The sequence below is a fragment of the Loxodonta africana genome, chromosome 15 (assembly GCF_030014295.1).
Source record: "Loxodonta africana isolate mLoxAfr1 chromosome 15, mLoxAfr1.hap2, whole genome shotgun sequence".
NCBI lineage: Eukaryota > Metazoa > Chordata > Mammalia > Proboscidea > Elephantidae > Loxodonta > Loxodonta africana.
The window spans coordinates 17249859-17276819 of NC_087356.1; the positions used below are offsets into that span (position 1 = coordinate 17249859).

The following is a 26961-nucleotide window of genomic DNA, read 5'->3' on the forward strand; positions in this document are numbered from 1 at the left end:
TATTTATCAAATTTCAAAAACTAATGGCAAGCTGACATTAAAGAAGTACAATCATATAAACCATAACCAAAACTACATATTCTAAAAATTAATAATATTTATTCAAGGTAATTTAACAATCCTAACTTTTAACAATAGAATGTGAATAGAATTCAATATGGTTATAGTAATTTCATTTTGGCCCAGAGTAGCATTCATTCTAACAATTTTCTGTTTACATTCCCTTCTGCCTCCACCACGTTTGCTCTTGCATGAGCTAACTAGTACAAGGTATTAACTATAAGAAAATGCACACTTTTTTCATTGACATTTTGAAATACTCTTGCTTAACTATCAGTTTACATTTAAACAGGGGATATTAAAATTGTTTAATATGAAATGCTAAATACTGTCCTTTATGGAACAATTTTCTTAATTCAACATCTCTTACCTATTAGAAGAGCCACTCAGTGTTCTTTGTTGAATAGTATGTCTATGGATTGAACCAGAGGGAGGAAGGTTATCTGGAAATGTGTCTTCCCCTTGAGGTGCTAATGGTAGACCAACAAAAGCTTCATTTAGCATATCCCCTCTGTCTGAGGGCCCCAGGAGTTCTGTTAAAAAATGATCAAGATATGAGTCAAATATAAACACAATTTTGCTAACTCCCTCATAGGTCAGATTACAGAAGAACTTTCATATATCTCAGTGGAACTTTTTTCTTTTTTGTCAATTTACTATGTTTCACACAATGGAAATCTTACAGTCATACTCCCCTATGACTTCTGTCATTCTTACACTTGGCTGAGTCAGGGGAGTTTGATAACTGAATAATGAATGTTTTCAAGGTCAGCTTATAACATTTCCATTTATTGTGTTTTTGTTGTTATTAGCTGCCATCGGCTGGCCCCTGACTCATGGTGACCCTAAGCACAATGGAATGGAACGCAGCCCAGTCCTGGGCCATCCTCACAACCAGTTGTGGATTTGAAGTATTCTGATCCATAGGGCTTTCATTGATGGATTTTTCAGAAGTAGATTGTCAGGCCTTTCTTCGTAGTTTGTCTTAGTCTGGAAGCTCTGCTGAAACCTGCTCAGAATCATAACACCACATAAGCTTCCACTGGCAGACAAGTGGTGGCTGTGCTTGAGGTTGACTGGCTAGAATTAAACCTGGGTCTCTTGCATTGCCCAGTACCAAAAAAACCAAACCGAGTGCTATTGAGTCGATTCCGACTCATAGCGACCGTAAGGTCCTAATGTTTTTTCCTTGGCAGACAAAAGATTATTGTATACTCACTTTGAGCTCTTTTTTCCAATTCCTGTTGTTACTGACTTTCCTTTCATATTCCCTTACAAGATACATATAATACAGATTGTCTCCTGCAACAATTTTCTGTAATAAATTCTGCCTACAGATCTGTTAGTACTATATTAAGGATAAAAAGGCATTTGTGGCAGCGCTTCTATAAGCCTACTTATTTTCCAGAGTATCATTACATGCTCTGTTTGTGTGCTTGCTAATCATGAAAATGTACAGAAGCTAAAATGTACGAATCTCAGTCTATTGTAGTCCTTAGCTGGTACAATTTTCATATGTGAAAGTTGGGTTTGGTTGTTCATTCATACAAGCAAACATCATTAATCAATTAATGATTGAGAGTTTACTGTGTGCAAATTACTCTGATTGGGAGATATAAAATGAAGAAAACTTAATCCCTGTTCTCGAGTATATAATTGGACAGTAGGGTAGGGAGAGAGGACAGGGGAAATAAATAGTAACAACACAGAAGTGGAGGAGAAAAATTATTGGAAATACACTAAAGGACTTACTTTGGGTCCTTTGTACCTATTAAAAAAAAAAAAACCAAACCCAGTGTACGTATAACTACCCTGAAAGCACATATCCTTGATTATAAAAGGAAAGATCCACAGTAGAAGTGATTTACTATGCCTGGAATTTTGGGAGATGTCTGTAGAAGAGAAGAACAATTAGAATTAAATTTAATGGCCCTTTCTGACATTTATTTAAGTCTTAGATTATACCAGTAATACTGTGGTTTTATTTTAAAAGACAGTATTAACCTTATTTAATTCCAGGGAAGGTCTTAGGCATAACTAGTACGTTGGAGACAACTAATCAACAAAGCATAAGGTCTTAAACTAGCAAACTGCAATTAGTCAGAATTTGGGCAGAAGTGGGGCAGAAGACAGGGTAGGAAGTGGTTATAGCCTGAGTGACCTGTTACTTTCAGTCACAATTTTGTGTTCAACTGGCAGATAGGGTAAGGGTTTGAGCTGAAAGATACGTAATTGGGGAAATTTAGATGCTTGCTAGAAAGCAGGAATTACCTAGAATTTTGTTTTGTTTTGCGTCCCTCCTAGAACAAAGGTTTTAAACTGTTAACCCATGTGCCAAATTCAGCTTACAGATGTTTGACCTATAGTACTTAAAAATTAGTTTGAATTACTTAACAACATTTTAAAATTGGGAGATTTAATATAAAACTCCAGAATTCTGGCTTAAAAAAAAAAAGAAAATTGGAAAATTTGGCAGCATTTGGCCTCCATTTCCAATTTGCGAGACAAGAGTGGTTTCTGCCCACTCCAGTTTATCCCAGACCCCATCACTCCCTATTGTTTCCATGACACTAAGGCGAAACACGTGTTCCATTTGTCTTCAAGCTTATGCACCTATAAGCATTGAGTTTGCTCTAGAGCAGGGATCGTCATCAAGCAATACATAGTCCAAATCCAACTCTTCACCTGGTTTTATATAGCCCAAGATCCTAGAATGATTTTTACATTTTAAATGGATAAAAAAATCAAAAGAATAATATTTCGAGACACGTGAAAATTCTATGAAATTCAAATTTCAGTGTCCAAATAAAGTTTTATTAGAACACAGCCACACTCATTCATATATATATTGTCTAAAGCTGATTTTGTGCTAGAATATCAGAAATGAGTAGTTATAACAGAGACCATATGACCCACAAAACCTAAAATATTTACTACCTGGTCCTTTAAAAAAAAAAGTGTGTTGAGCTCTACTCTACAACAAAAGGGAAAAGCTCCCCCACCCCCACTCTTTTTCTTTAATCTTTTTCTTGTCTCTCCCACTATTTTTCCACTGTCCTGTCTTACACATGCTCCTTCTGACCCAGGTCTTACCAAATCCCATTTCACAGCAAGAAGGAAAACAGTGAAAAACCCAGGAGACCAGGATTCTGATCTCTGCTTTTAACTATCTGTGACCCTGGAAAAGTCATTTAATCTCTGAGTTTCTGTTTCCTCATTTGTTCAACAAAAGCGCTAAATTAGATCATCTCTAGAATATTTTCTCACTTTGAATTCTATGAAGTAGATAAAAAAAAAATGAAGGAAAAAGATAAGCTGGGTGAATAAAAGTGTAAAGGACAAAGATTACAGAATGAGATCCTGGTAGCTAGGTAGGTAAAACAGAATACTAATTGTTACCTTTATTGAATTAGGCCCTTTATATATATTATCTCTAATCCTTATAATGACCCTATAAGATAGGTATCATTACCCTATTTGCAGATACAGAAACTGAGGGTCAAAGAGGTTAATTGGCTGGTTCTAGACCAGCATTTCTTAAGTGGCAAAAGAGTCAAGGTTCATACCTGGAATGTCTGGCTCCAAAGCCAGTACTGTTCCATTTCAACACGCTGCCTGAGTCAAAGGAAGATAAGTGAACTAAGGGAGCTGACTGCGGTTATTACATTTGTCTTGTGAAATCACTGGCGCTATTTCCTTGGTGATCTTGTATATTATTCTTTAAATCTATTCTTTTGTTGGCATTGTGCCTTCAAAGGAGATATCCTTTCCAGTCTAAAATCTCCGAAGGATTTTCAGGGTAAAACACATTTTGAGATGTGCAATCACATGGAAGAATGAAAATCTTTTATAATATTGTTTGTTAAACTGACAGCTCTACTTAACAGAAGCCATTAAAATATTTACAAAGTAGCAGATGCTCTTGTAAAAAAATACAGCTTTTTGGAGGCATAAAAATAAACAAGTCGATAAGTACAAGATAAGCCATTTGACAGCTTCTTTGTGTACACTGCACAATATACAGAAAATTCTGATATTTACAGAGCAATTATAGTATAAAGCCTTTAAGTTAAAAGGAACACAGACCCAGTAAGAACTGAACTGTTCACAAGACCTCTTCATATTTATCTTTTAGACAATTCAGAAAGTCCCAAACATAATCCTTAAGAAGTGTTAGGTTTTGGGGTTTTTTTTTTTTTAATTTGTTCTTAGAAAATAATTATATTCTCATATACATATGAACAAATTTTTGTTGAACTCTGTTGAGATCTCTATTGAACTAGATGAATTTCAGCCACTGCTCTTATGAAAATAATTACAAGTTGTGAGAAACAGACCGAGAGCAAACCAATAAATGTCAACAATTTTTTTTTTAAAGTGGTGTGGATGGTTAACGCGCTTGGCTACAAACTGACAGGTTGGAGGTACAAGTCCACCCAGAGGCACCTTTGAAGAAAGGCCTGGTGATCTTGGTGATCCACTTCTGAAAAATCAGCCATTGAAAATCGTATGGAGCATAGTTTTACTGACACACGAGATTGCCATGAGTTGGAGTTGTCTCATAGGCAACTGGTTTAGTTAGGGTTACTTACTGCTAATACGGTAGTTAGACTGAAAGGAAATCTGGTATGACTTCTAAATCTCTGATATATTATCAGCTTAAGAAAATTATAGATCATTATTAAATATTCACATAGGTTAAATAATTATTTCAGGCCTTTAAAAATATTTCAATAACATTATTCTTTTTCTGCCTTCAAGTTCACTTAGTTCTGTTTTTGTTGTCCCTCCAAATACATATTTTTTCTGTGCTGTTCTTAAGGAAAATAATATTTTCCCATCTTTTAGAACTGGAAAAAGGCAGGGGACTGAGAGAATAATGACGGAAGTGTTAGGACACTCAATAAATAAGTGTCAATAACTTGTCAAAAATAAGGAAGAGCAGGAAGACGAGTGATATCTTGACCCAAAAAGGCAAACACAAGCAACTTATCTTTTTGGCATAATGTTATCAAGTCGTACAATATTGGTCTCAGCTTCTTTATTAGTTAGAATACTTCTGTAAGGAGAAACTTCCCCTCATCAACTATTGGCTACGTATAATTCTCATATAAAAAGAAGTAGGAATGCTTAATTTTTCCTTATAATTACATGTTTTCCAGAGATGATCAATTATTAACTATCATAAATTCAAGAATACGCTCAATGTATCCCATTTTTACCCAAGTTGGTTCTTGTGTCCTTTTGATATGACCCTACCACTAATTACTGATAGCTTCTTAGTTATCTAGTGATATTGTAACAGGAAACTACAGGCAGGTGGCTTTAACCAACAGAAATTTATATATTCACAGTTTAAGAAGCTAGAAGTTTGAATTCAGGGCACTGGAACTAGGGGAAGGCTTTCTCTTATATGGGCTCTGACATAAGATCCTTGTCTCTTGTCAGCTTCTGTTCCTTGGTTCCTCGTTGATCTTTCTTCCTCCATCAGTGCTTCCTTATCTCTGTGCCTAGTTTGCTTTTTATATCTCAAAAGTGATGGCTTAAGACACACCCTCCACTGATATGACCTCATTAACATAACAAAGACAGTCCTATTCCTAAAATGGGGATTATATCCACAGGTATGGGGTTAGGATTTACAATACATATTTTTGGAGACAAAATTCAGTCCGTAACAGCTTCCTTGCTTTCTGGTATGACAAGATGCTCCAGGCTCATACATATCATATCCCAGACCTGGAGTTGGATTTTTTGTCAAGAAGCACTGGTTCCTTTTAGTGGAAAAAATGGTATTTAGGGAACACAATCTGGGTGCCAGGGGTGCCCTGTGATTCTGGTATGATCATTGTCTCTAGGCTATTCCAATGGTAAAGCTTTTTTAAGATAAGCTACATCATGAGTTTATACTGAAATTCTCAATTCAGATTCAAATTTAGTTCTACAGTATTTTTATTTAACTTCCTTGATGTTATATCTCCATTCTCTCATGTTGAAAATCCTAGTTCTTAATAAAACTAACATAACTATCGTTTGCTTTCTGCCACACTACACATGTGACTCAGAATCACAGTACGAACATTACTGCCAAGGTGGTAAGATTCTGTTAAAGGTTCTTTTTGTCCTTAGGGTATACCAATTTGGGATGTTTAGTTACAAATACTGTTTCAAAGTTACTTGGAATAATTCCTCTCTGTGTTGTTATGCCAACAATTAGATACAGTTAGCTTTGTTTCATTTTTTAGGATTGCTTTTTTTAAAAAGCCAATTTTGTTCTATAGTTATGTAAAGTTAACTGGTTTTTAAGTCTAATTGAAGGCGTCCTGGTGGCTCAGTGGTTAAACGGTTGGCTGCCAACTGAAAGGTCAGTGGTTCAAACCCACCAATGGCTCCTCCAGAGAAAAGACTTGGTGATCTGCTCCCATAAAGATTACAGCCTAGGAAAGCCTATGGGAGAAGTTCTGCTGTGTCTTATGTGGTCACTATGAGTCGGAATCAACTCAATGACACAGTACCACCACCACAGAAACAACATATTCAAAGACGTCTAGCTTCTACACTTGGTCTAGCCCCTAGTCCTTCCTATAACAGCCATTTAAGACATTAATTTTTTATCCTTCATTTAAATAAGCAAAAATGTGTTTATATAAATGGTAACATACTCCACATACTTTGTCCACCATGTTTTTTCCTCATAATAGATCTTGATGATGATGCTATTGTAGTATATATTTCCTTTTTATAGCTGCACAGTTCTCCATTATGTGAATGTACCATAGTGTATCCATCTAGTCTCCTTTTGATGAATATTTAGGTTCTGTTCAGTCTTTTGCTACAATAAATAGTGTTGCAATAAATAGCTTTGTACATATATATGTATATACATATATATATATAAATAAAGATATACACATACACACAAACACACATTTGGTCAGGGTATCATTTTTGGGATAGATTCCTAGAAGTAGAATTTCTGGATCAAAGGGTAACTGCATATGTAATTTTTAGATATTGGCCAATTCTCTTCTGTAGGGCTTATACCATTTTGCACTTATAACGATCATGTATGAGAAGGTATGTGTCCCTGTAGCCTTGCCAAGAGTAAATGTTGACAAACTTTTGGATTTTTCCAATTAGGTGTAGTTTTGCTGCAAATTGTTCATATCTTTAGCTCATTTTTCTATAGAACTGTCAGCGTGTTTCTTTCTTTTAGAAGCACTTCATATATTAGAGATATTAACACATTCATCTGTGATCTAATTTGCAAGTGTTTTTCCCTGTTTGTTATATTTAAAAATTCTGCTTGTGTTTTTTTTGCCTGTAAAATATTTTTTAGGGTATTGCATTTATCATTTTTTCCTTTTTGCTTCTGGATTTTAAGATATGGTACATTGACTTTCTATTGCTGTTATAACAAATTACCACAAATTCAACAGCTTAAATCAATACCTATCTTTTATCTCACTCTTCTGTGGTTCAGACATCGGGGAACAGCACAGCTCAGCTGGATCCTTTGCTTAAGGCCTCAAAAGGTTGAAATTAAGGTGTCGGCTGAAATAGGCTACTATTTGCAGGATATGAGGGGAAGATTTTCATTCAGGTTGTTGGCTGAATTTAGTTCCTTGAGGTTGTAGGACTGAAGTCCCTGTGTCATTGCTGGCTGTCAGCCAGGGATCAGTCTTTACTTCTAGAGGCTGCTCATATTCCCTCATGCTTTCCATGTGGCCTCCCCCAGCAACAGCAGCTGAGTCCCTGTCACACTTCAGATCTCCCTGACTTCTCCTACTGTCGCAACTTTTTGACTCCAGCCAGAGAAATTTCTTTGCTTTTGAGGCTTCTTTGATTAGATTGGGTGTACCTGGATAATCCAGGATAATCTATTTTAAGTCTGTAACCTTAATTACATTTGGAAGGTGTCTTTTGCCATCTAATGTAGCATACGCACAGGTGCCAGAGGTCAGGATGTAGACATCTACCCCCCCCCCCACTCCCTCTGCCCCGGTAATATCAGTTGCTTAATTACCATCTGATTTGTAAAGTAACTTGCCTACATTTCTTTGGGCAGGGAAGGCATAAACTGAGAGGCAGGTAGATTGATTTTATACCCACTGACATCACAATCTCCTTTCCTGAAATATTGGGGCTAAGCAACCTAATTGAAATACAGTGATGACAAACCAACTTAGAAAAATGAGAAAGCCCCAGTAAGTGACAGCTCATTGAGACATCCATGTTCTTGGTCAGGGGGCCAGAATTTTCTTTGAAGGAAGTGCCACGTCTAATTAAAAAAATTTTTTTCAGGTTGTGTTTATTATCAGTAACTTGTAATTTTGCTACTGGTACATGGGGGTAAGAGGACATACAACTAAATCAGTGGTTATCATATAAAGGCAAATCTTATCTTTTTCCCTTAGACAAAACTAGACAGTTTTCTTACTTAAAACCTTCTGGAATAAGTGGGCCAATGTGGAGGAGTGCTAACTTATCCAGTTATCTGGAAAGTTAGTTAGTGTCTGGCACTCTTACAGCGGCTGGTATTTCCCTCAAGGAAAATGTTAGCTCCTGTGCTAAGAACATGGATATATCAATGAACTCTGTTATCTCAGGGACTGGGGAAAGAAAAAAACCTGAAAATATCCAGTTTACTTAAAAAAGTTAAGGAAAGAGAAAAGAGTACATTCTTAGCATTAAACACAAGATATTGTTCTATTTTCCTGGATTTCTAAATGATGGAAATGATTTGTCAGTACACATGCGTGTGCATATACACACACATACACAAGCAGCAAGAGGCCTTTAGCTGACTACGATGGCAAAACTGGCACCACAGGAGGTCCACTTTTCCTAGGCAGGATCATACAGCGTCCTCAGGTTATAGGTATTCAAATCAGGAAGCCCATAGAAGAGAAGTGACTTGTCCAAAGTCATAACTAGTGAGTGTCAGCTCCAGGGCCAAATCTGTCCATAGTGTCTTGATACACAGCTCAGTGATCATTCCACCACACTGCTGACTGAGAATGCCATTGCTCTGTCCCTGCAGACTCTGTGTGAGAAGCTTGGCTACCAGCAGTACCGACTCTTACACACACCATGCTCATGCTTGCTTTTCTAAGGACTGGGGATTTTAAATGCTGGTTTACCTAGTCATGCTATCTGTTATTTATTTGGTGAAAAGGATGTGGACATCTTTGAGGGGGCCATTTTGTATACCACTTACGGTTATGAAAATTTCCACCATTCACAGGTTGTACAGGGAATGTGTCTGCCTAGCAGTTACACGGCTTCACTTGTTCACATTTAAATTCCCAGTTCTTCTGGAATTTATCATGGTGTGAGGAGTGAATCAAATGTTAATCATTTTGAAAAAATCTAATATAGTCATTTAGTTATAAAGATTCCACTTACCAAAAAGTTGAAATTTTTTTTTTCTCCATTGATTTGAACTGCCTTTATCATATAAATTTCCATAGGCATTTCTGGATTGTATACTCTGTTCCATTGGGATACCAATACCAAACTTTTAATTATAGAGGCTCTATAGTATGTTTTAGGAGCCCTGGTGGCACAATGGGTTAAGTGCTGAGTTGCTAACTGAAAGGTCAGTGGTTCAAACACACCAGCAGCTCTGCGAGAGAAAGATGTGGCAATCTGCTTCAGTAAAGATTTCAGCCTTGTAAACCCACTGGGGAGGTTCTCCTCTGTCCCGTAAGGTTGCTATAAGTCGGAATCGACTCCGTGGCAATGGATTCATTTTTTTGTTTGTTTTTATGCTGTTGTTAGGTGCCGTTGACTCAGTTCCGACTCGTGACCCCATGTACAACAGAACGAAACACTGCCTGGTCCTTTGTCATCCTCACGATCATTGCTGTTTGAGCCCATTTTTGCAGCCACTGTGTCAGTCTGTCTCACTGAGGATATTCCTCTTTTTTGATGACCCTTTACTTTACAAAACATGATGTCCTTTTCCAGGGACTGGTCCCTCCTGATAACATGTCTAAACTAGTGAGACCAAGTCTCGCCATCCTCGCTTCTAAGGAGCACTATGGCTAACTTGTTCGTTCTTCTGGCAGACCATGGTATATTCAGTATTCTTTTCCAACACCATAATTCAAAGGCATCGATTCTTTTTCAGTCTTATTTATTGTTTAGCATTTGCATACATATGAGGTGATTGAAAATATCATGGCTTAGGCCAGGTGAACCTTAGCCCTCAAAGTGACATCGTTGGTTTTCAACACTTTAAAGAGGTCTTTAGCAACAGATTTGCCCAATGCAATACATCTTTTGATTTCCTAAATGCTGCTTCCATGGGCATTGATTATGCATCCAAGTAAAATGAAATCTTTGACAACTTCAATCTTTTCTCTGTTTATTGCGATGTCACTTACTGGTCCAGTTGTGAGGATTTTTGTTTTCTTTATGTTGAGGTGTAATCCCTACTGAAGACTGTAGACTTTGATCTTCATCAGTAAGTGCTTCAAGTCCTTTTCACTTTCAGCAAGCAAGGCTGTGTCATCTGCATATTGCAGGCTGTTAATGAGTGTTCCACTGATCCTGATACCACATTCTTCTTTATATAGTCCAGTTTCTCAAATTATTTGCTCAGCATACAGATTGAATAAGTATGGTGAAAGGATACAACCTGGACATACACCTATCCTGATTTGAAACCAGGCAATATCCCCTTGTTCTGTTCGAATGACTGCCTTAAAGGTTTACGTTCAGGTTCTGCATGAGCACAATTAAGTGTTCTGGAATTTCCATTCTTTGCAGTGTTATCCATAATTTTTTATGATCCACACAGTCAGATACCTTTGCATAGCCAATAAAACACAGGTAAACCTCTTTCTGGTATTCTCTGGTTTCAGCCAAGGTCTGTCTGACATCAGCAATGATATCTCTCATTCTACGTCCTCTTCTGAATTTGGCTTGACTTTCTGGCAGTTCTCTGTTGACATACTGCTGCAAATGTTTTTGAATTATCTTAGCAAAATTTTACTTGAGTGTGATATTAGTGATATTGTTTGATAATTTCTGCATTCTGTTGCATCACCTTTCTTTGGAATGGGCACAAATATGGATCTCTTACAGTCAGTTGGCTAGGTAGCTGTCTTCCAAATTTCTTGGCATAGACGAGTGAGCACCTCCAACACTGCATCTATTTGTTGAAACATCTCAATGGGTATTCCGTCAATTCCCAGAGCCTCGTTTTTTGTCAATGCCTTCAGTGTAGCTTGGAGTTCTTCCTTCAGTACCATCAATTCTCTATCATATGGTTGAACGTCAACCAATTCTTTCTGGTACAGTGACTCTTGTCCATCTTCTTTTGATGCTTCTTGCATCATTCAACATCTTGCCCATAGATTCCTTCACAATTACAACTAGGAGGTTAGAATTTTTTCTTCGGTTCTTTCAGCTTGAGAAATGCCAAGCATATTCTTCCCTTTTGGCTTTCTAACTCCAACTCTTTGCACATTTCATTATAATTCTACACTTTGTCTTCCTGAGTCACCCTTTGAAATCTTCTGTTCAGCTCTTTAACTTCATCATTTCTTCCATTTGTTTTATGTACTCTTATGTTCAGGAGCAAGTTTCAGAGTCTGTTTTGACATCCATTTTGGTCTATTTTTTCTTTCCTGTCTTTTTAATTACCTTTTGCTTTCTTCATGTTTGAGGTTCTTGATGTCATTCTGCAACTCATCTGGTCTTCAGTCATTAGTGTTCAATGTGTCAAATCTATTCTTGAGCTGGTGTTCAGTTACAGACGGACATACTCAAGGTTGTATTTTGGCTTTTGTGGACTTTTTATTTTCTTCAGCTTCAACTTGAACTTGCATAGGAGCAATTGATGGTCTGTTCTGCAGTCATCCTCTGGCCTTGTTCTGACTGATGATATTGAGCTTTTCTACTGCCTCTTTTCACAGATGTATGTATTACTTCCACTTATTTATTATGGCAAGTCATTGATAGGCTTTTTGTATCTATTAAATTCTTTAAGCAAGATTTAAAAACAACTCAGCATCTTGGTCATATATTTTTCCTTTGAAGCATACGTATAAGAAGACCGTAAAACAAGGGCCAAAATAATCCTTTAGAACAGGGGTTGCAAAATCCTGCATTGTTGTTAGCTGCCATCAAGTTGGCCCATGGCTCATGGTGCTGGGCCAAATACAACCCATTGCCTGTTTTTGTATGGCTTGTAAGCTAAGAATGGTTTTTACATTTTTTAGTGGTTGAAAAAAGGCAGAAGAATAATGTTTTGTGACACATAAAAATTATATTAAGTTTATATTTTAGTGTCCAGAAGTAGTTTTATTGGCACTGAGCCTGGTTCATTCATTTATATGCTGTTTATGGCTGCTTTTGCACCCAAGAGCAGAGATGAGTAGTTGTGATGGAGACTGTGTGGTTCACAAAGCCTAAAGTAGTTCCTATCTGGCCCTTTACAGCAAGTTTGCTGATCTCTGGTTTATAATATTTCATGAATCTAGAAAAGCTGAGTCTAATACAGTCATAAAACTCTCCTTTTATTTTGATTCTGGTAGAGTGATCAAGAGAATAATTGGTTTGATCGTCACTTAGTAAAGTTTTTCATTTTCCTTCATGACTCAGGTAAATTCTTGAAACCAACAAATAAAGTATTTGAAATAGCTTTCTTTTTCCTGAACTAAAATCTTACCTCACAGCTGTCATCCTAAAGTAAAAGGGAAGACTAACATATCATTTTGGGTTGGGTCACATAATTAATGGGCCAGTGCACACATTGATGGGTTTAGATGAAAAATGACTGAAATTTGAACTGTTAGTTTTCCCCTTCTTGTTACTTCAAAACTAGTTTGGGCTTTAAACATCAATTTGCAGGTGTTTATCTTTTCTTACTTGTCAGGTAAATAGGCTTCCTGAGACACAGTTTTGTCGTTTTGTCTACCTAAAAATAAGAAAAACTTAAGGATCTCACAGTGGAATCCATAGATCAAAACTAGATTACCTAATGTCCCTTAAGGTTACATTCATGGGTATATCATTCAGAAATAAAAAAAATTAGAAGTGTCACTGTTGAACACTAAGTTGCTGAGCAGTTACTCAGAAAGGTCTTTACCTCAGAGTTGAGCACTGACCAGAATTCAATTTGATAATTCATGGTAAAATGATTAAAATATTTGTCTAAAAACTAGCATTCAAATTATTAGCTTACTGAAATTAAGACCACAAAAATTACTTTGTTGCAGGTAAGGTTTTTTGGTGAGGGAAGGAGGGTGAAGATTATGGGGATTTTCATTGATTACATTTTCTGTATTCTTTGAATTTTTTCAATGAGTTCGTATTATTTTTATTATTAAGAATAAAAAAACCCAAACCAGTTGTCGTCCAGTCGACTCCAACCCATAGTGACCCTATAGGACAGTATAGAACTGTCTCATAGGGCTTCTAAGGCTGTAAATCTTCATGGAAGCAGATTGCCACATCTTTCTCCCGAAGAGCAGCTGGTGGGTTCAAACTGCCAACATTTTGGTTAGCAGCCAAGAGCTTTAACCACTGTGCCCACCAGGGCTCCATTATTAAGAGTTGAGGTTAAATAATTTTATATTCAAGAAAGCATATTTAGAGTATTACTAGTGAGAAGTCAGTAAACCGTAATGTTTATTTTCATCTTTTATTTCAGTTCAGAATTGCCCAGTTAGAAAAGTACGATGTGAATATGTATTTGTATATTTGTTTTTTGTGTTTAATATTTTAAAGTACAATTAGGCATTTCTCCTAAAATGCATTACTCTTTGAGTATACGTTTGAAGCAGAGATTATACCACAGTTCTGTATGAAGATAGTAAAGGTGTTCAGTGAAGTTTTTGGTATTAATAGCAACTTTAATTCAGTATATATTGTTAATAGTATGCTTTAAAATACTGGTTCAAAACCTGCCAAAAACTAATAAATTAATTTTCTTTGCCCTCAATCAGAAATACTGGCTAACCTATAATGAAGTTCGAATTAGCAATTACAATGTTTAAATGCACAATGTATGTGTATGCATAGTGTCATAAATCTTCTTTGCATTGCTCTTTACTATTAAGATTCGTTATTTAGTTTTTTCCAGATGGATGCTTTTATGAGCTTTAGCATTCCTTGAATTTACCTTTAGGCATTACGACAAAAGAAGTAGGGGTACTATAACCTGACTTGTTTAAAACATCACTATGCTACACTGAATGACAGTTTACAATTTACAAGTAGGGTGTGGTTAATAAAGTCACTGAAGCCGACCTAACCATAGGTTTTCCCTTATTCACACTCCGGGCCTGTCAGTCACTTCTCCCACATGCTTTATTGCACAGGCATGCCAATAACTTAAACTATATTTTATCAGCCTTGTGCCCAAAGGCTTTAAAAAGACCATGCAATCATATCAATTTTTTAAAAGTTCAGATTAAAGTCAAAGTCTTCAAGCAGAGAACTGCATCTAAAAAAGTTTCTCTACATTTTCTTAATTAGGGTAATGTATAAGAACAATAAAAATTATAATTTGACAAGAGTTGTTAAAACTTTGTTTTTAAAGTAGTTGCTCTGCCTTTTTTCCAGCGTTTTCCACATAACCTTTACACATCTAGAAAATATTAATTAAAATGACATACATAGTGTATATATATATATATATAAAATATACACAGTTTATCCTCTATTAACAGATTCCATATTTGAGAATTTGTTTACTCCCTAAAATTTACTTGTAACTCTGAAATCAATACACGTGACACTTTTGTGCAAAGCAGCAAGAAATTTGAGTTGCTTGGTGCATGTGTTTCCAGCTAAGGTTGAACAAGACAACACTGCCTTCTGGTTTCAGCTTTCATACTGTAATCTAGTGTCCTTTCACAGTCTATTTATTGCCACATCTTTCATATTTTTGTGCTTTTTCTTGTTGATTTTGCTGTTTAAAATGGCACCAAAGCATAGTGATAAAAGTGCAGTTTAGTGTTCCCAAGTGCAAGAAGGTTGTGATGTGCCTTATGGAGAAAAATATGTGAGTTAGATAAGCTTCTTCAGGGCATGACTTCAGTGTTAATGACACAACAATACACAGTAAATAAGGTGTCTTTAAAGAGACACACATGTAAAATAAGGTTATGTATTGATCAGTTGACAAAAACATTGTGACCAAAGGCTGGCAATCCTGTATTTTTTCTAGGAGCAATGGCTCAGTATTCACTAATTCAGTGTTTACGGTGAGTACAGAACATGACTACCATGAATAACAAGAATTGACTCTGTATGCGTAATTGTATGTATGTAATGTTTGTTGTATGTGTGTGTGTGTATAATTTTCAGTGATTTTATGTATGTTAAGGTATAGGAAAACTAAAACTAAAAAACTAGGACCTCCTAGTGGCTATACTGACTACACCTCCTTTCCCTGCTGCCCTAAGTGTAGCTTCCTTAGTAATTTTTTTCTCATTTTATCTATGTACTATCTGTTGAGATAGTACTTTTGATCTGTTGATTTTGTGGTAGTTTAGTTGTTGTTGTTAGTTGCCATCAAGTTGATTCCGCCTCATGTGGACCCCATGTGTCCAGAGTAGAACTGCTTCACAGGATTTTCAAGGCTGTGACCTTTCAGGGGACCCTGGTGGTGCAGTGGTTAAGAGCTCTGGCTGCTAACCAAAAGGTTGGCAGTTTGAATCCACCAGCCACTTCTTAGAAACCCTGCAGGGCAGTTCTACCCTGTCCTATAGGGTTGCTATGAGTCGAAATTGACTCAACAACGATGAGTTTGCTTTTGGTTTGGTCACCTTTCAGCAGTAGATCACCATGCCTATCTTCTCTGGCACCTCCAGGTGGGTTCCAATCACCAACCTTTCGACTGAAAGTCAAGCTTTTTAACCATTTGTGCACCGGGGACTTCAGTAACTGAGTACATACTTTCGTTTGTTTTTTAATTGTGCTTTAGGTGAAACTGTACAGAGCAAATTAATTTCTCATTCAACAATTTATACACAAATTGTTTTGTGACATTGGTTTCAAACCCCTCGACGCGTCAACGCTCTCTCCTTCCACACCTCAGTTCCAGGTTCCATTCATCCATTTTTCCGGCCCCATCCTGCCTTCTTGTTATTTTTGGGCCAGGTGTTGCCCTTTTGGTCTCGTGTACATAATTGAATTAAGAAGCATGTTTCTCATGTTTGTTATTGTTTGTTTAATAGACCTGTCTAATCTTTGGCTGAAGGGTGAACTTTGGGAGTGGCTTCAGTTCTGAGTTAAAAAGGTGCCTGGAGGCCATATAGTCTCCGGTGTTCTTCCAGCCTCTCTGTCAGAGCAGCAAGTCTGGTCTTCTGTTTGAATTTAGTTCTACATTTTTCTGCTGCTCTATCTGGGACCCTCTATTGTGATCCCTTTCAGAGTGGTTGGTGGCAGTAGCCGGGCACCATTGAGTTCTTCTGGGCTCAGGCTGGTGGAAGCTGTGGTACTTGTGGTCCATTAGTCCTTTGAACTAGTATTTTCCTTGTGTCTTCGGTGTTCTTCATTCTCCTTCATACCAGATGGATTGGGACCAGTAGACACAACCATGGTACCCAGCCCTCAGCTTCAGTGATTCAGTCCCTCAGGGTGTTCTGTGGCTTTGCCTCGGTCAAGTTGTGCTGGCTTCCCCTACATTGTGCACTGCCTTTCGCTTCACCAAAGTTAACACTTATCTACTATCTAGTTAGTGATTTCGTCTCCCCAGCCCTCTCCTCCCTCGTAACCATCAAAGATTGTTTCTTTCTGTATGTAAACCGTTTCTTGAGTTTTTAAAATAGTGGCCTCACACAGTATTGTCCTTTTGTGATTGACTTACTTCACTCAGCATAATGCCTTTTAGATTCACCCATTTTGTGAGATATACTGTGGATTCATCATTGTTCTTTATAATTGTGTAGTGTTACATTGTGTGTATATACCGTAATTTGTTTATCCAAATGGGCACTTAGGTTGTTTCCGGCTTTTTGCTATTGTGAATAATGCTGCAGTAAACAAGGGTGTGGATATGTGTATTCACGTGATGGTTCTTATTTCTCTAGGATATATTCCTAGGAGTGAGGCTGCTGGATTCTATGGTATTTCTATTTCTAGTTTTTTCAGGAAGCGCCATATTATTTTCCATAGCGATTGTACCATTTTACATTTTGACCAGTAGTGAATAAGAGTTTCAACCTCCCTGCAACCTCTCCAACACTTTTTATTTTCTCTTTTTTTAATTAGTGCCAGTAATGTTGTTGGGGTGAGATGATATCTCAATGTAGGTTTTTTAAATTGAACTTTAGATGAAGGTTTGCGGAACAAACTAGCTTCTCTAAACAGTTAGTACACGTATGATTTTATGGCAGTGGTTAACAACCCCAAAACATGTCAGCACTCTCCCTTCTTGACCTTGGGTTCCCTATTGCCAGCTTTCCTGTCCCCTCCTGCCTTCTAGTCCTTACCCCTGGGCTGGTGTGTCCCTTTAGTCTCATGTTGTTTTACGGGTCTGTCTAATCTTTGGATAAAGGGTGAGCTTCAGGAGTGACTTCATTACTAAGCTAAAAGGGTATCCGGGGGCAGGCATACTCTTGTGGTTTCTCCAGTCTCTGTCAGGCCAGTAAGTCTGGCCTTTTTTATGTGAGTTAGAACTTTGTTCTACATTTTTCTCCAGCTCTGTCTGAGACGTTCTATTGTGATCCCCATCAGAGCAATCAGTGGTGGTAGCCGGCACCATCTAGTTGTACTGGACTCGGTATGGTGGAGGCGTGGCTGTTGTGGTCCATTCAGTGTAGTTTTGATTTGCATTTCTCTAATGGTTAACAATTTCAAGCATTTCCTCATGTGTCTGTTAGCTGCCTGAATGTCTTCTTGGGTGAGGAGTCTGTTCATATCCTTTGCTGATTTTTAAATTGGAGTAGTAGTCTTTGTTGTTGAGTTGTTGCAGTATCTTGTAAATTTTAGAGATTAGGCCCTTGTCGGATATGTCATAGCCAAAAATTGTTTTCCCAGTCTATAGGTTCTCTTTTGACTGTTTTGGTGAAGTCTTTTGATGAGTATAAGTGTTTTAATTTTTAGGAGCTCCCAGTTATCTAGTTTATATTTTGGTGCTTGTGCATTGTTAGTTATGGTTTATTTGTTTATGCCATATATTAGGGCCCTTAGCATTCTCCCTATTTTTTCTTCCATGATCTTAATTGTTTTAGGTTTTATATTTAGGTCTTTGATCCATTTTGAGTTACTTTTTCTATATGGTGTGTAGTATGGGTCCTGTTTCATTTTTTTACAGATGGATATCCAGTTTTGCCAGTACCATTTAAAGAGACTGCCTTTTCCCAATTTAACGGATTTTGGGCCTTTGTCAAAGATCAGCTGATGGTAGGTGGATGGATTTATGCTTGGGTTCTCAATTCTGTTCCATTGGTCTATGTGTCTGTCATTTTACCAGTACCAGGCTTTTTTTTTTTTTTTTTTTGAGTCTTTTTTTTTTTAATTGCACTTCAGATGATGGGCTATAGAACAAATTAGCTTCTCATTAATTAGTACACATACTGCTTTGTGACATCAGTTGTCAACCCTACAACATGTCAACACTCTCCCCTTCTCAACCTTGGGTTCCCTATTACCAGCTTTCCTGCCCCATCCTGGCTTCTTGTCCATGTCCCTGGGCTGGTGTGCCCATTTAGTCTCATTTTGTTTTATGGGCATGTCTAATTTTTGGCTGAAGTGTGAACCTCAGGAGTGACTTCATTACTGAGTTAAAAGGGTATCTGGGGGCCATACTCTTGGGGTTTCTCCAGTCTCTGTCAGAGCAGTAAGTCTGGTCTTTTTGTGTGTGTGTGAGTTAGAATTTTGTTCTACATTTTTCTCCAGCTCTGTCTGGGACCCCCTATTGTGATCCCTGCCAGAATAGTCGGTAGTGGTAGCCTGGCACCATCGAGCTGTGCTGGACTCAGTCTGGTGGAGGCTGTGGTATTTAGGAGTACCAGGCTGTTCTGACTACTGTGGCTATATAGTAGGTTCTGAGACCAGGTAGTGTGAGGTCTCCTACTTTGTTCTTCTTTTCCAGTAATACTTTTCTTATCTGGAACCTCTTTTCTTTCCATATGAAGTTAGTGATTAGCTTTTCCATCTCATTAATGAATGCTGTTGGCATTTAGATTGAGATTGCATTATATCTGTAGGTCACTTTGGGTAGAATGATGTCCCCCCCAAAAATATGTGTATCAATTTGGCTGGGCCATGATTCCCAGTATTGTGTGGTTGTCCGCCATTTTGTGATTGCAATTTTATGTTAAAGAGGATTAGGATGGGATTGTAACACCTTTACCCAGGTCACATTCGTGATCCAATGTAAAGGGAGTTTCCCTGGGATGGGACCTGTACCACCTCTTATCTCTCAAGAGATAAAAAGGAAAGGGAAGCAAGCAGAGAGTTAGGAACCTCCTACCACCAAGAAAGCAGCACTGGGAGCAGAGTGTATCCTTTGGACCTGAGGTTCCTGCTCTGAGATGCTCCCAGACCAAGGGAAGACTGATGACAAGGACTTTCCTCCAGAGCTGACAGAGAGAGAAAGCCTTCTCCTGGAGCCCTGAATTTGGGCTTGTAGCCTACTAGACTGTGAGAAAAGAAACTTCTCTTCGTTAAAGCCATCCACTTGTGGTATTTGTTATAGCAACACTAGATGACCAAGACAGTAAACATGGTATGTTTTTCCATTTATGTAGATCTCTTTTGGTTTCTTGCAATAGCGTTTTGTAATTTCTTTCTATAGGTCTTTTACATCCCTGGTCAGATTTATTCCTAAGTATTTTACTTTTTAGGGGTGATTATAAATGGCATTGTTTTTTTTTTTTAATTTTCTTTGAGTACATATTTTTAAGATAGAGGCATATACATTTAGGTGGTAGAAGCAGGGTTTAAGCCAATAAAAATTCCACATGTTTTAGCACTTTCTAGTTTTAGAAAACTGGTTCTTAGGATTGCTATTCTTTTCTATACCATTTCAATTACAGCAGATTTCAAAGCTGGACTTGGCGGTTATTGAAGTTTGTTACTTTTTCCATACCTTCTGGGATTAGAGCATGGAGTGAGAGACTAACTTGAGAGAAATAGGAGCCACGGAAGACAGGATTGAATCTGACTGGATACATATAATTGTAAGCTGAATGTGAGGTGGTTGGTTACATCTGTGACCCTGAATGGCTCTAGGAAATTGTTAGCTAAAATGTATAGTATGGATGTATCCTGGAGGAATGTTAGATGGTGTCTCCAACTTAGGTTGTCTCCTTGATGACTGTTGTCTATTGCTTGGTATATTAGAAGATTTACTGTAAGTAAGTCTTCTTATGTTTTTAGTCTGAAGTTCTTCATAGCAGTTAATTGGTAACAGGTTTGTGAAGTTACCCAGTGGTACAAGAAAAAGCAGGTGTGGAAGTCAAAATTACTAGGGAGTGATATTCTGTTGAAATGAATGTAGCAAATTATTATATATAGATTTTTGCCCAATGATAAGTGAAACAGGGATGTTGTTGCTATCATATGTAGTAGTAGTAGAGATATTTTTTCAGGATCCAGGTAATACTTTCCTTTTTATTTCATTTGCGTGGTGAATAGGAGAATAAGGATATGCAAGCTTTTAGCAGTGTTTCTGCATTCTGAATGTGAATTGTGGTAAGGGATGAGATTGTAGGGCAGTTGGTAGTGGTAAAAAACTTTGATGAATATACTGATAGTACTTAGGAGGCAGTACGCCCAGTGAAAGGAATAGAGCCATTTTGGTAAGCACATCTACCACTATCAGGATTAAATGTGGTCTTTGGGGAAGACAGGTTTGTTAAGAAATCCATAGTAATGATTTTCTAAAGATATTTAGGTATTTAGGAGGCAATGCAGTTGTAGTAACCTATTGAACCTTCTGGGTCTTTGCCCCAGGTACATGTGCTACAGGTGTCATATGTTGAAGGACAAGGGAGAATTTCAGGGTCTTGCCCTGGCCATAATAACCCTCCAGTGCAGGACTTACATATGAGCTTCTCCTTTGGGATACATAGAACCATAGCACTGGCAGAATGACTCCCCCATTTCCTGGCCTGCATCCCTTATCTTTAGAGGCTTGCCTCTCATGGTACTTTATTAGGTCTGACATTGCTGTGAGCCACTTATTGTTTGCTCCTGATTGCCTTATTAATTAAAACTATGTGGAAAACTTATGATCTTACACTTTTTTTTGTATACTTTTTTGAGATGGTTCATTAAGCAGGCAGTGAGATTGGAAAACTGGGGGATGAAATAACCTGTGAACCCCAGGAACATTTAAGTATCTTTGATGAGAGATGTAGAGTGTCCCAGTTTGGGATGGATCCTTTCCATAGTTGGACAGGGTATTGCCTAGGAGAATCATCTTCAGGATCTCACAGATGTATTTTTAGGGGTTGGTCCAGAGGTGGTGCTCTTGCAGGCAGCTCAGTTTTGCCTGGACAATGACTCATACAAGGCTGAAAGCTAAAGAGAAAAAAAAATTTTTTTTATGCAGACATATGATTATCCCTAATCTTTAAAGAGCAGAGGAGATCTTGATCCTCAACCTTTGGAATCTGGCTGAAGCATGGCATGGGCTTAAGGACATCACATGTTATATTTAGCTTGAGTACCTGGCAGGCTTTCCCACTTACAGTCATACTCTATAGGTTCCGCTTCATTAAGTCTCAGACCATCAGAGGTGTGGGATGTTGGCAGAGTGGGAGTTTCCCTTCCTCCCCCTTTTGAAAACAAGACATTGAGAAAAACCGAAAAAGTCATGTACCATGGCCATAGATCAGGAACGTGGAAGTAGGGGCCTCTGGCTTGAACAGTTAATACACTGTCATGCCAAGCACCAAGTCTCTCACTTGCAGTTCTAGTAACAAGGTAGCTCCTTTATCTGCTGGTCTGAGAAGACCTCACAGGAGGCAGCATGTTTGGTCAGAATTCTAGGAATGAATAGAGCAACTGGCACACCAAGGTGGTTTGTAGAGCATGCTTAAGGCGGTGTCTAGAGGTAAAACTTGTAGTAGTTGATTCATAGCCTCCATTTGTAGCTGGTACATTTACAGTGATTCTATGTACAGGTATAAGCACCTTAATACTTTATTCCCATTGCTATTGAGTCTATTCCAAGTCATAGAAACCCTACAGGACAGAGTAGTACTGCCCCACAGGGCTTCCAAGGCTGTAATCTTTACAGAAGCAGACTGCCACATCTTTCTCCTGCGGAGAGGCTGGTAGGTTTGAACTGCTGACTTTTTGATTTGCAGCTGAGCGCTTAAACACCGCATCACCAGGGTTCCTTAATACTTCATTAGGTCTTTTAGTACGGAAATTTCCCAAGGATTTAAATATATTTTTAATATAAATTGCTTTCCATTTATTTCTTCTTTACATTAAAACTATGATTACATTGATTTATTTTATACACACACACACACACACACACATACACGGCAACTGTGGTGGTGTAGTGGTTAAGAGCTATGGCTGCTAACCAAAAGGTCAGCAGTTCGAATCCACCAGGTGCTCCTTGGAAACTGTATGGGGCAGTTCTACCCTGTGGTATAGAGTTGCTATGAGTCGGAAATGACTCGACGGCAACGAGGTTTTTTTTTAAAATATATACATATATAAATATATATTACTTACGAACGTGATTTCAGGAAAGTAAAAGAGATGTCATATGAGAGTTTTTTTTTTTTTTTTTTAAAGAGGAAAAGGTCTAACAGTTAAGAACAGCTGATATAGATAGCCTATAAAGAGAAAATTGGGAAGTGCCCCTCCCAAGACCAATTATCCACACTCGGACAAAATAAAATGGATATATTCTTTATTTTAGTATCTCATCAAATCAGAAACAAGAAACGACTACATCAGTACTAAATAAATATAAAGACATCTAAATGTCAAAAAAAACCAAAACCAAACCCAGTGCCGTCGAGTTGATTCCGACTCATAGCGACCCTATAGGACAGAGTAGAACTGTCCCGTAGAGTTTCCAAGGAGCGCCTGGCGGATTTGAACTGCTGACCCTTTGGTTAGCAGCCATAGCACTTAACCACTATGCCACCAGGGTTTCCATCTAAATGTAGAAGGCCTTAAATCTTTTTTTTTTTTAAAAAAAACATGTTATTTTAGGTGAAAGCTTACACAGTAAATTAGTTTCCCATTCAACAATTCATACACAAATTGTTCTGTGACATTGACTGCTGTCTCTGCAATGTGCCGGCACTCGCCCCATTCCCACCCTGCCTTCTCCAGTTTCCCTGCCCCTACTTGTCTTCTCATCTTTGCTTTTGGGCAAATGTTGTCAGTTTGGTCTTGCATAGTTGATTGTTCTAAGGGGCACATTCCTCACAGTTACCATTTATTTTATAGGTCAATCTGTTATTTGGCTGAAAGATGACCTCTGGGAGTGTCTTCAGTTCCTCTTCAGAAGGATGTCTTAGGGCGATAATCTCAGGGGTTCCTCCTGTCTTTATGAGTCCAGTAAGTCTGATCTTTTTTATGAGTTTGAGTTTTGTTCTGCATTTCTCTCTTATTCTAACTGGGATCTTCTCTTGTGTCCCTGGGTCAGAGCAGTAGGTAGTGGTAGCTGGGCACCATCTAGTTCTCCTGGGTTCAGGCTATAGAGGAGGCTGTGTTTCATGTGGGCCATTAGTCCTGTGGACTAATTGCTTTTTTGGGTCTTTGGTTTTCTTCACTCTCCTTTGCTCTAGATGGGAAGAGACCAACAGTTGTATCTTAGATGGCCACTTGCAAGCTTTTAAGACTTCAGACGCACTCACCGAAGTAGGATGTAGAACATTACGAACTGTTATGCCAGTTGAAATTGACCTAGATGTCCCATGAGACTGTGGTCCTTAGCCTTCAAGCCCAACAACTCATTCCCACGAGGTGTTTGGATATGTACAAGAAGTTTCCATAACTGTGCCCCCTATTTACACTATTATATATAAGAATATATATGCAGTACATAGAAATACACAAATGCCCACAACTATATGTGCACGTGCATGTACTTCCATATGCCCTCCCTCACCTATATAGCATACATATTTCCCTATGTAACCATTCACAAATTTTTGGTTGTTATTACTGGTGTTGCAGAATTATATTTATGTTAGAGCATTTACTGTAGTTGTCCTTTATTTTTGTGTATCTGTCAGTGTCTTCATTTACCTTAGTCACATTGTGCTGACTTTCCCCATATTGTGTATTGCCTTTCCCTTCACCAGAATTAACATGCGTTTACCATCTAATTTAAGTGATTCTCCCTCTCTCCCATCCCTAGTAACTGTCGAAGAACACTGCTTTCTGTTTATAAAGGTATTCTTTTTTTTTTTTTAATTGTACTTTAGGTGAAGGTTTACAGAACAATCTAGTTTCTCATTAAACAGTTGGTACACATATTGTTTTATGACATTGGTTAACCACCCCACAACATGTCAACACTCTCCCTTCTCAACCTTAGGTTCCCTATTACCAGCCTTCCTGTCCCTCCTGCCTCCTAGTCCTTGCGCAAGGGCCGGTGTGCCCCTTTAGTCTTGTTTTGTTTTATGGGCCTGTCCAGTCTTTGGCTGAGGGGGGAACATCAGGACTGACTTCTTTACTGAGCTGAAAGGGTGTCCAGGGGCCATATTCTCAGGGTTTCTCCAGTCTCTGCCAGGCCAGCAAGTCTGGTCTTTCTTTTTGAGTTAGAATTTTGTTCTGCATTTTTCTCCAGCTCCATCTGGGACCCTCTATTGTGATCCCTGTCAGAGCAGTCAGTGGTGGTAGCCAGGCACCATTGTGGTAGATGTGTCCATTAGTCCTTTGGACTAATCTTTCCCTTGTATCTTTAGTTTTCTTCATTCTTCCTTGCTCCCAAACGGATGAGACCAGTGGAGTATCCTGTATGGCTGGTCACAGGCTTTTAAGACCCTAGTTGTTACTCACCACAGTAGAATGTAGAACATTTTCTTTATAAACTGTGTTATGCCAATTGAGCTAGAAGTTCCCGAAACCATGGTCCCCACAGCCCAGCAATTTGGTCCCTCAGGGAGCTTGGATGTATTTATGGAGCTTCCATCACCTTGCCTTGTACAAGTTGTGCTGGCTTCACATCAAAGATTGTTTCTTTTTGTGTGTAAACCTTTTCATGAGTTTATAGTAGTGGTCTCATATAATATTTCTCCTTTTGTGATTGACTTACTTCACTTAGCATAATGCCCTCCAGATTCATCCACGTTATGAGATGCTTCACAGATTCATTGTTGTTCTTTATGGTTGCATAATGCTCCATTGTGTGTATGTACCACATTTTGTTTATCCATTCTTCTCTTGATGGGCATCTAGGTCGTTTCCATCTTTTTGCTATTTTGAACAATGCTGCAGTGAACATGGGTGTGCATATGTATATTCATGTGGCGACTCATTTCTCTAGGGTATATTCCTAGGAGTGGGATTGCAGGATCATATGGTATTTCTATTTCTAGGTTTCTAAGGTAGTACCATATCGTCTTCCAAAATGGATGTATCGTTTTGCATTCCTACCAGCAGTGCATAAGAGTTCTGATCTCCCTGCAGCCTCTCCAACATTTGTTATTTCCTGTTTTTTTTTTTTTTTATTCGTGTCAGTAATGCCAGGGGTGAGATGGTATCTCATTTTTAGTTTTGATTTGCATTTCTCTAATGGCTGGTGATCGAGAGCATTTCCTCATGTGTCTCTTGGCTGCTTGAGTGTCTTTGGTGAAGTGTCTGTCATTTCCTCTGCCCATTTTCAATTGGATTATCTGTATTTTTGTTGTATAGGTTTTGGATTTTCTTGTACATTTTAGAGATTAGACCTTTGTCTGATTTGTAATAGCCGAAAAAATTTTTCCCAGTCTGTAGGTTCTCTTTTTAGTCTTTTTGGTGAAGTCTTTTGATGAGCATAAGTGTTTAATTTTTAGAAGATCCCAGTTATCTATTTTCTGGAGTTTGTGTGTTGCTGGTTGTAGTTTGTTTCCTGTTAATACCGTGTGTTAGAGCCTCTAGTGTTGATCCTATTTTTTCTTCTATGAACTTCATAGTTTTTGGCTTTATATTTAGGTCTTTGATCCATTTTGAATTAATTTTTGTATATGGTGTGGGTCCTGTTCTATTATTTTTGTGTATGTAAAGCTATTCTTGACTTTTTTATAAAAGTGGTCTCATGCAATATTTGTCCTTTTGTGACTGACTTATTTCACTCAGCATAATGCCCTCCAGATTCATCCATGTTATAGATGTTTCACGGACTCATCATTATTCTTTATCATTGCCTAGTATTCCATTGTGTGTATGTACCACATTTTATCTGTTCATTTGTGAAGATGGGCACTTACATTGTTTCAGTCTTTTTGCTATTGTAAATAATGCTGCAATGAACATGGGTGTGCATATGTCTGTTTGTGTGGTGGCTCTTATTTCTCTAGGATATATTCCTAGGAGTGGGGATTGCTGGATCGTATGGTATTTCTTGCTTTTTAAGGAGGTGCCATATCATGTTCTATAGTGAATGTACCATTTTACATTCCCACCAGTGCTGCATAAGGGTTCTGATCTCTTGACCAAGGCATAGAAGCTTCCTAGACACAACCAAACACCTTGAGGTACCGAATTACTAGGGCTGGGGACCATGGTCTAGGAGGACATCTAGGTTAATTGGCATAATATAGTCCATGAAGAAAATGTTTTACATCCTACTTTGGTGAGTAGCGTCTGGGTCTTAAAAGCTTGCGAGTGGCTATCTAAGATACAGCTTTTGGTCCATCCCATCTGGAACAAAGGAGAATGAAGAAAACCAAAGTCGTAAGGAAATGATTAGTCCAGAGAACTAAGGGACCACATGAACTGCAGCCTGAGCCCAGAAGAACTAGA

General features: G+C 38.1%; 1 protein-coding gene across 1 annotated transcript in view; it reads right to left on the bottom strand.

Moving 5' to 3' along the window:
• Window positions 1–357: 357 nt before the first annotated feature.
• Window positions 358–26961, bottom strand: part of WDPCP (WD repeat containing planar cell polarity effector) — a 328314-nt gene continuing 301710 nt past the window's right edge. Inside the window, exon 17 of the mRNA XM_023552524.2 lies at window positions 358–593. Within this exon, the coding sequence (XP_023408292.2) occupies window positions 427–593 (167 nt within the window). The 3' untranslated portion in view covers window positions 358–426. The remainder of the gene's footprint in view (window positions 594–26961) is intronic.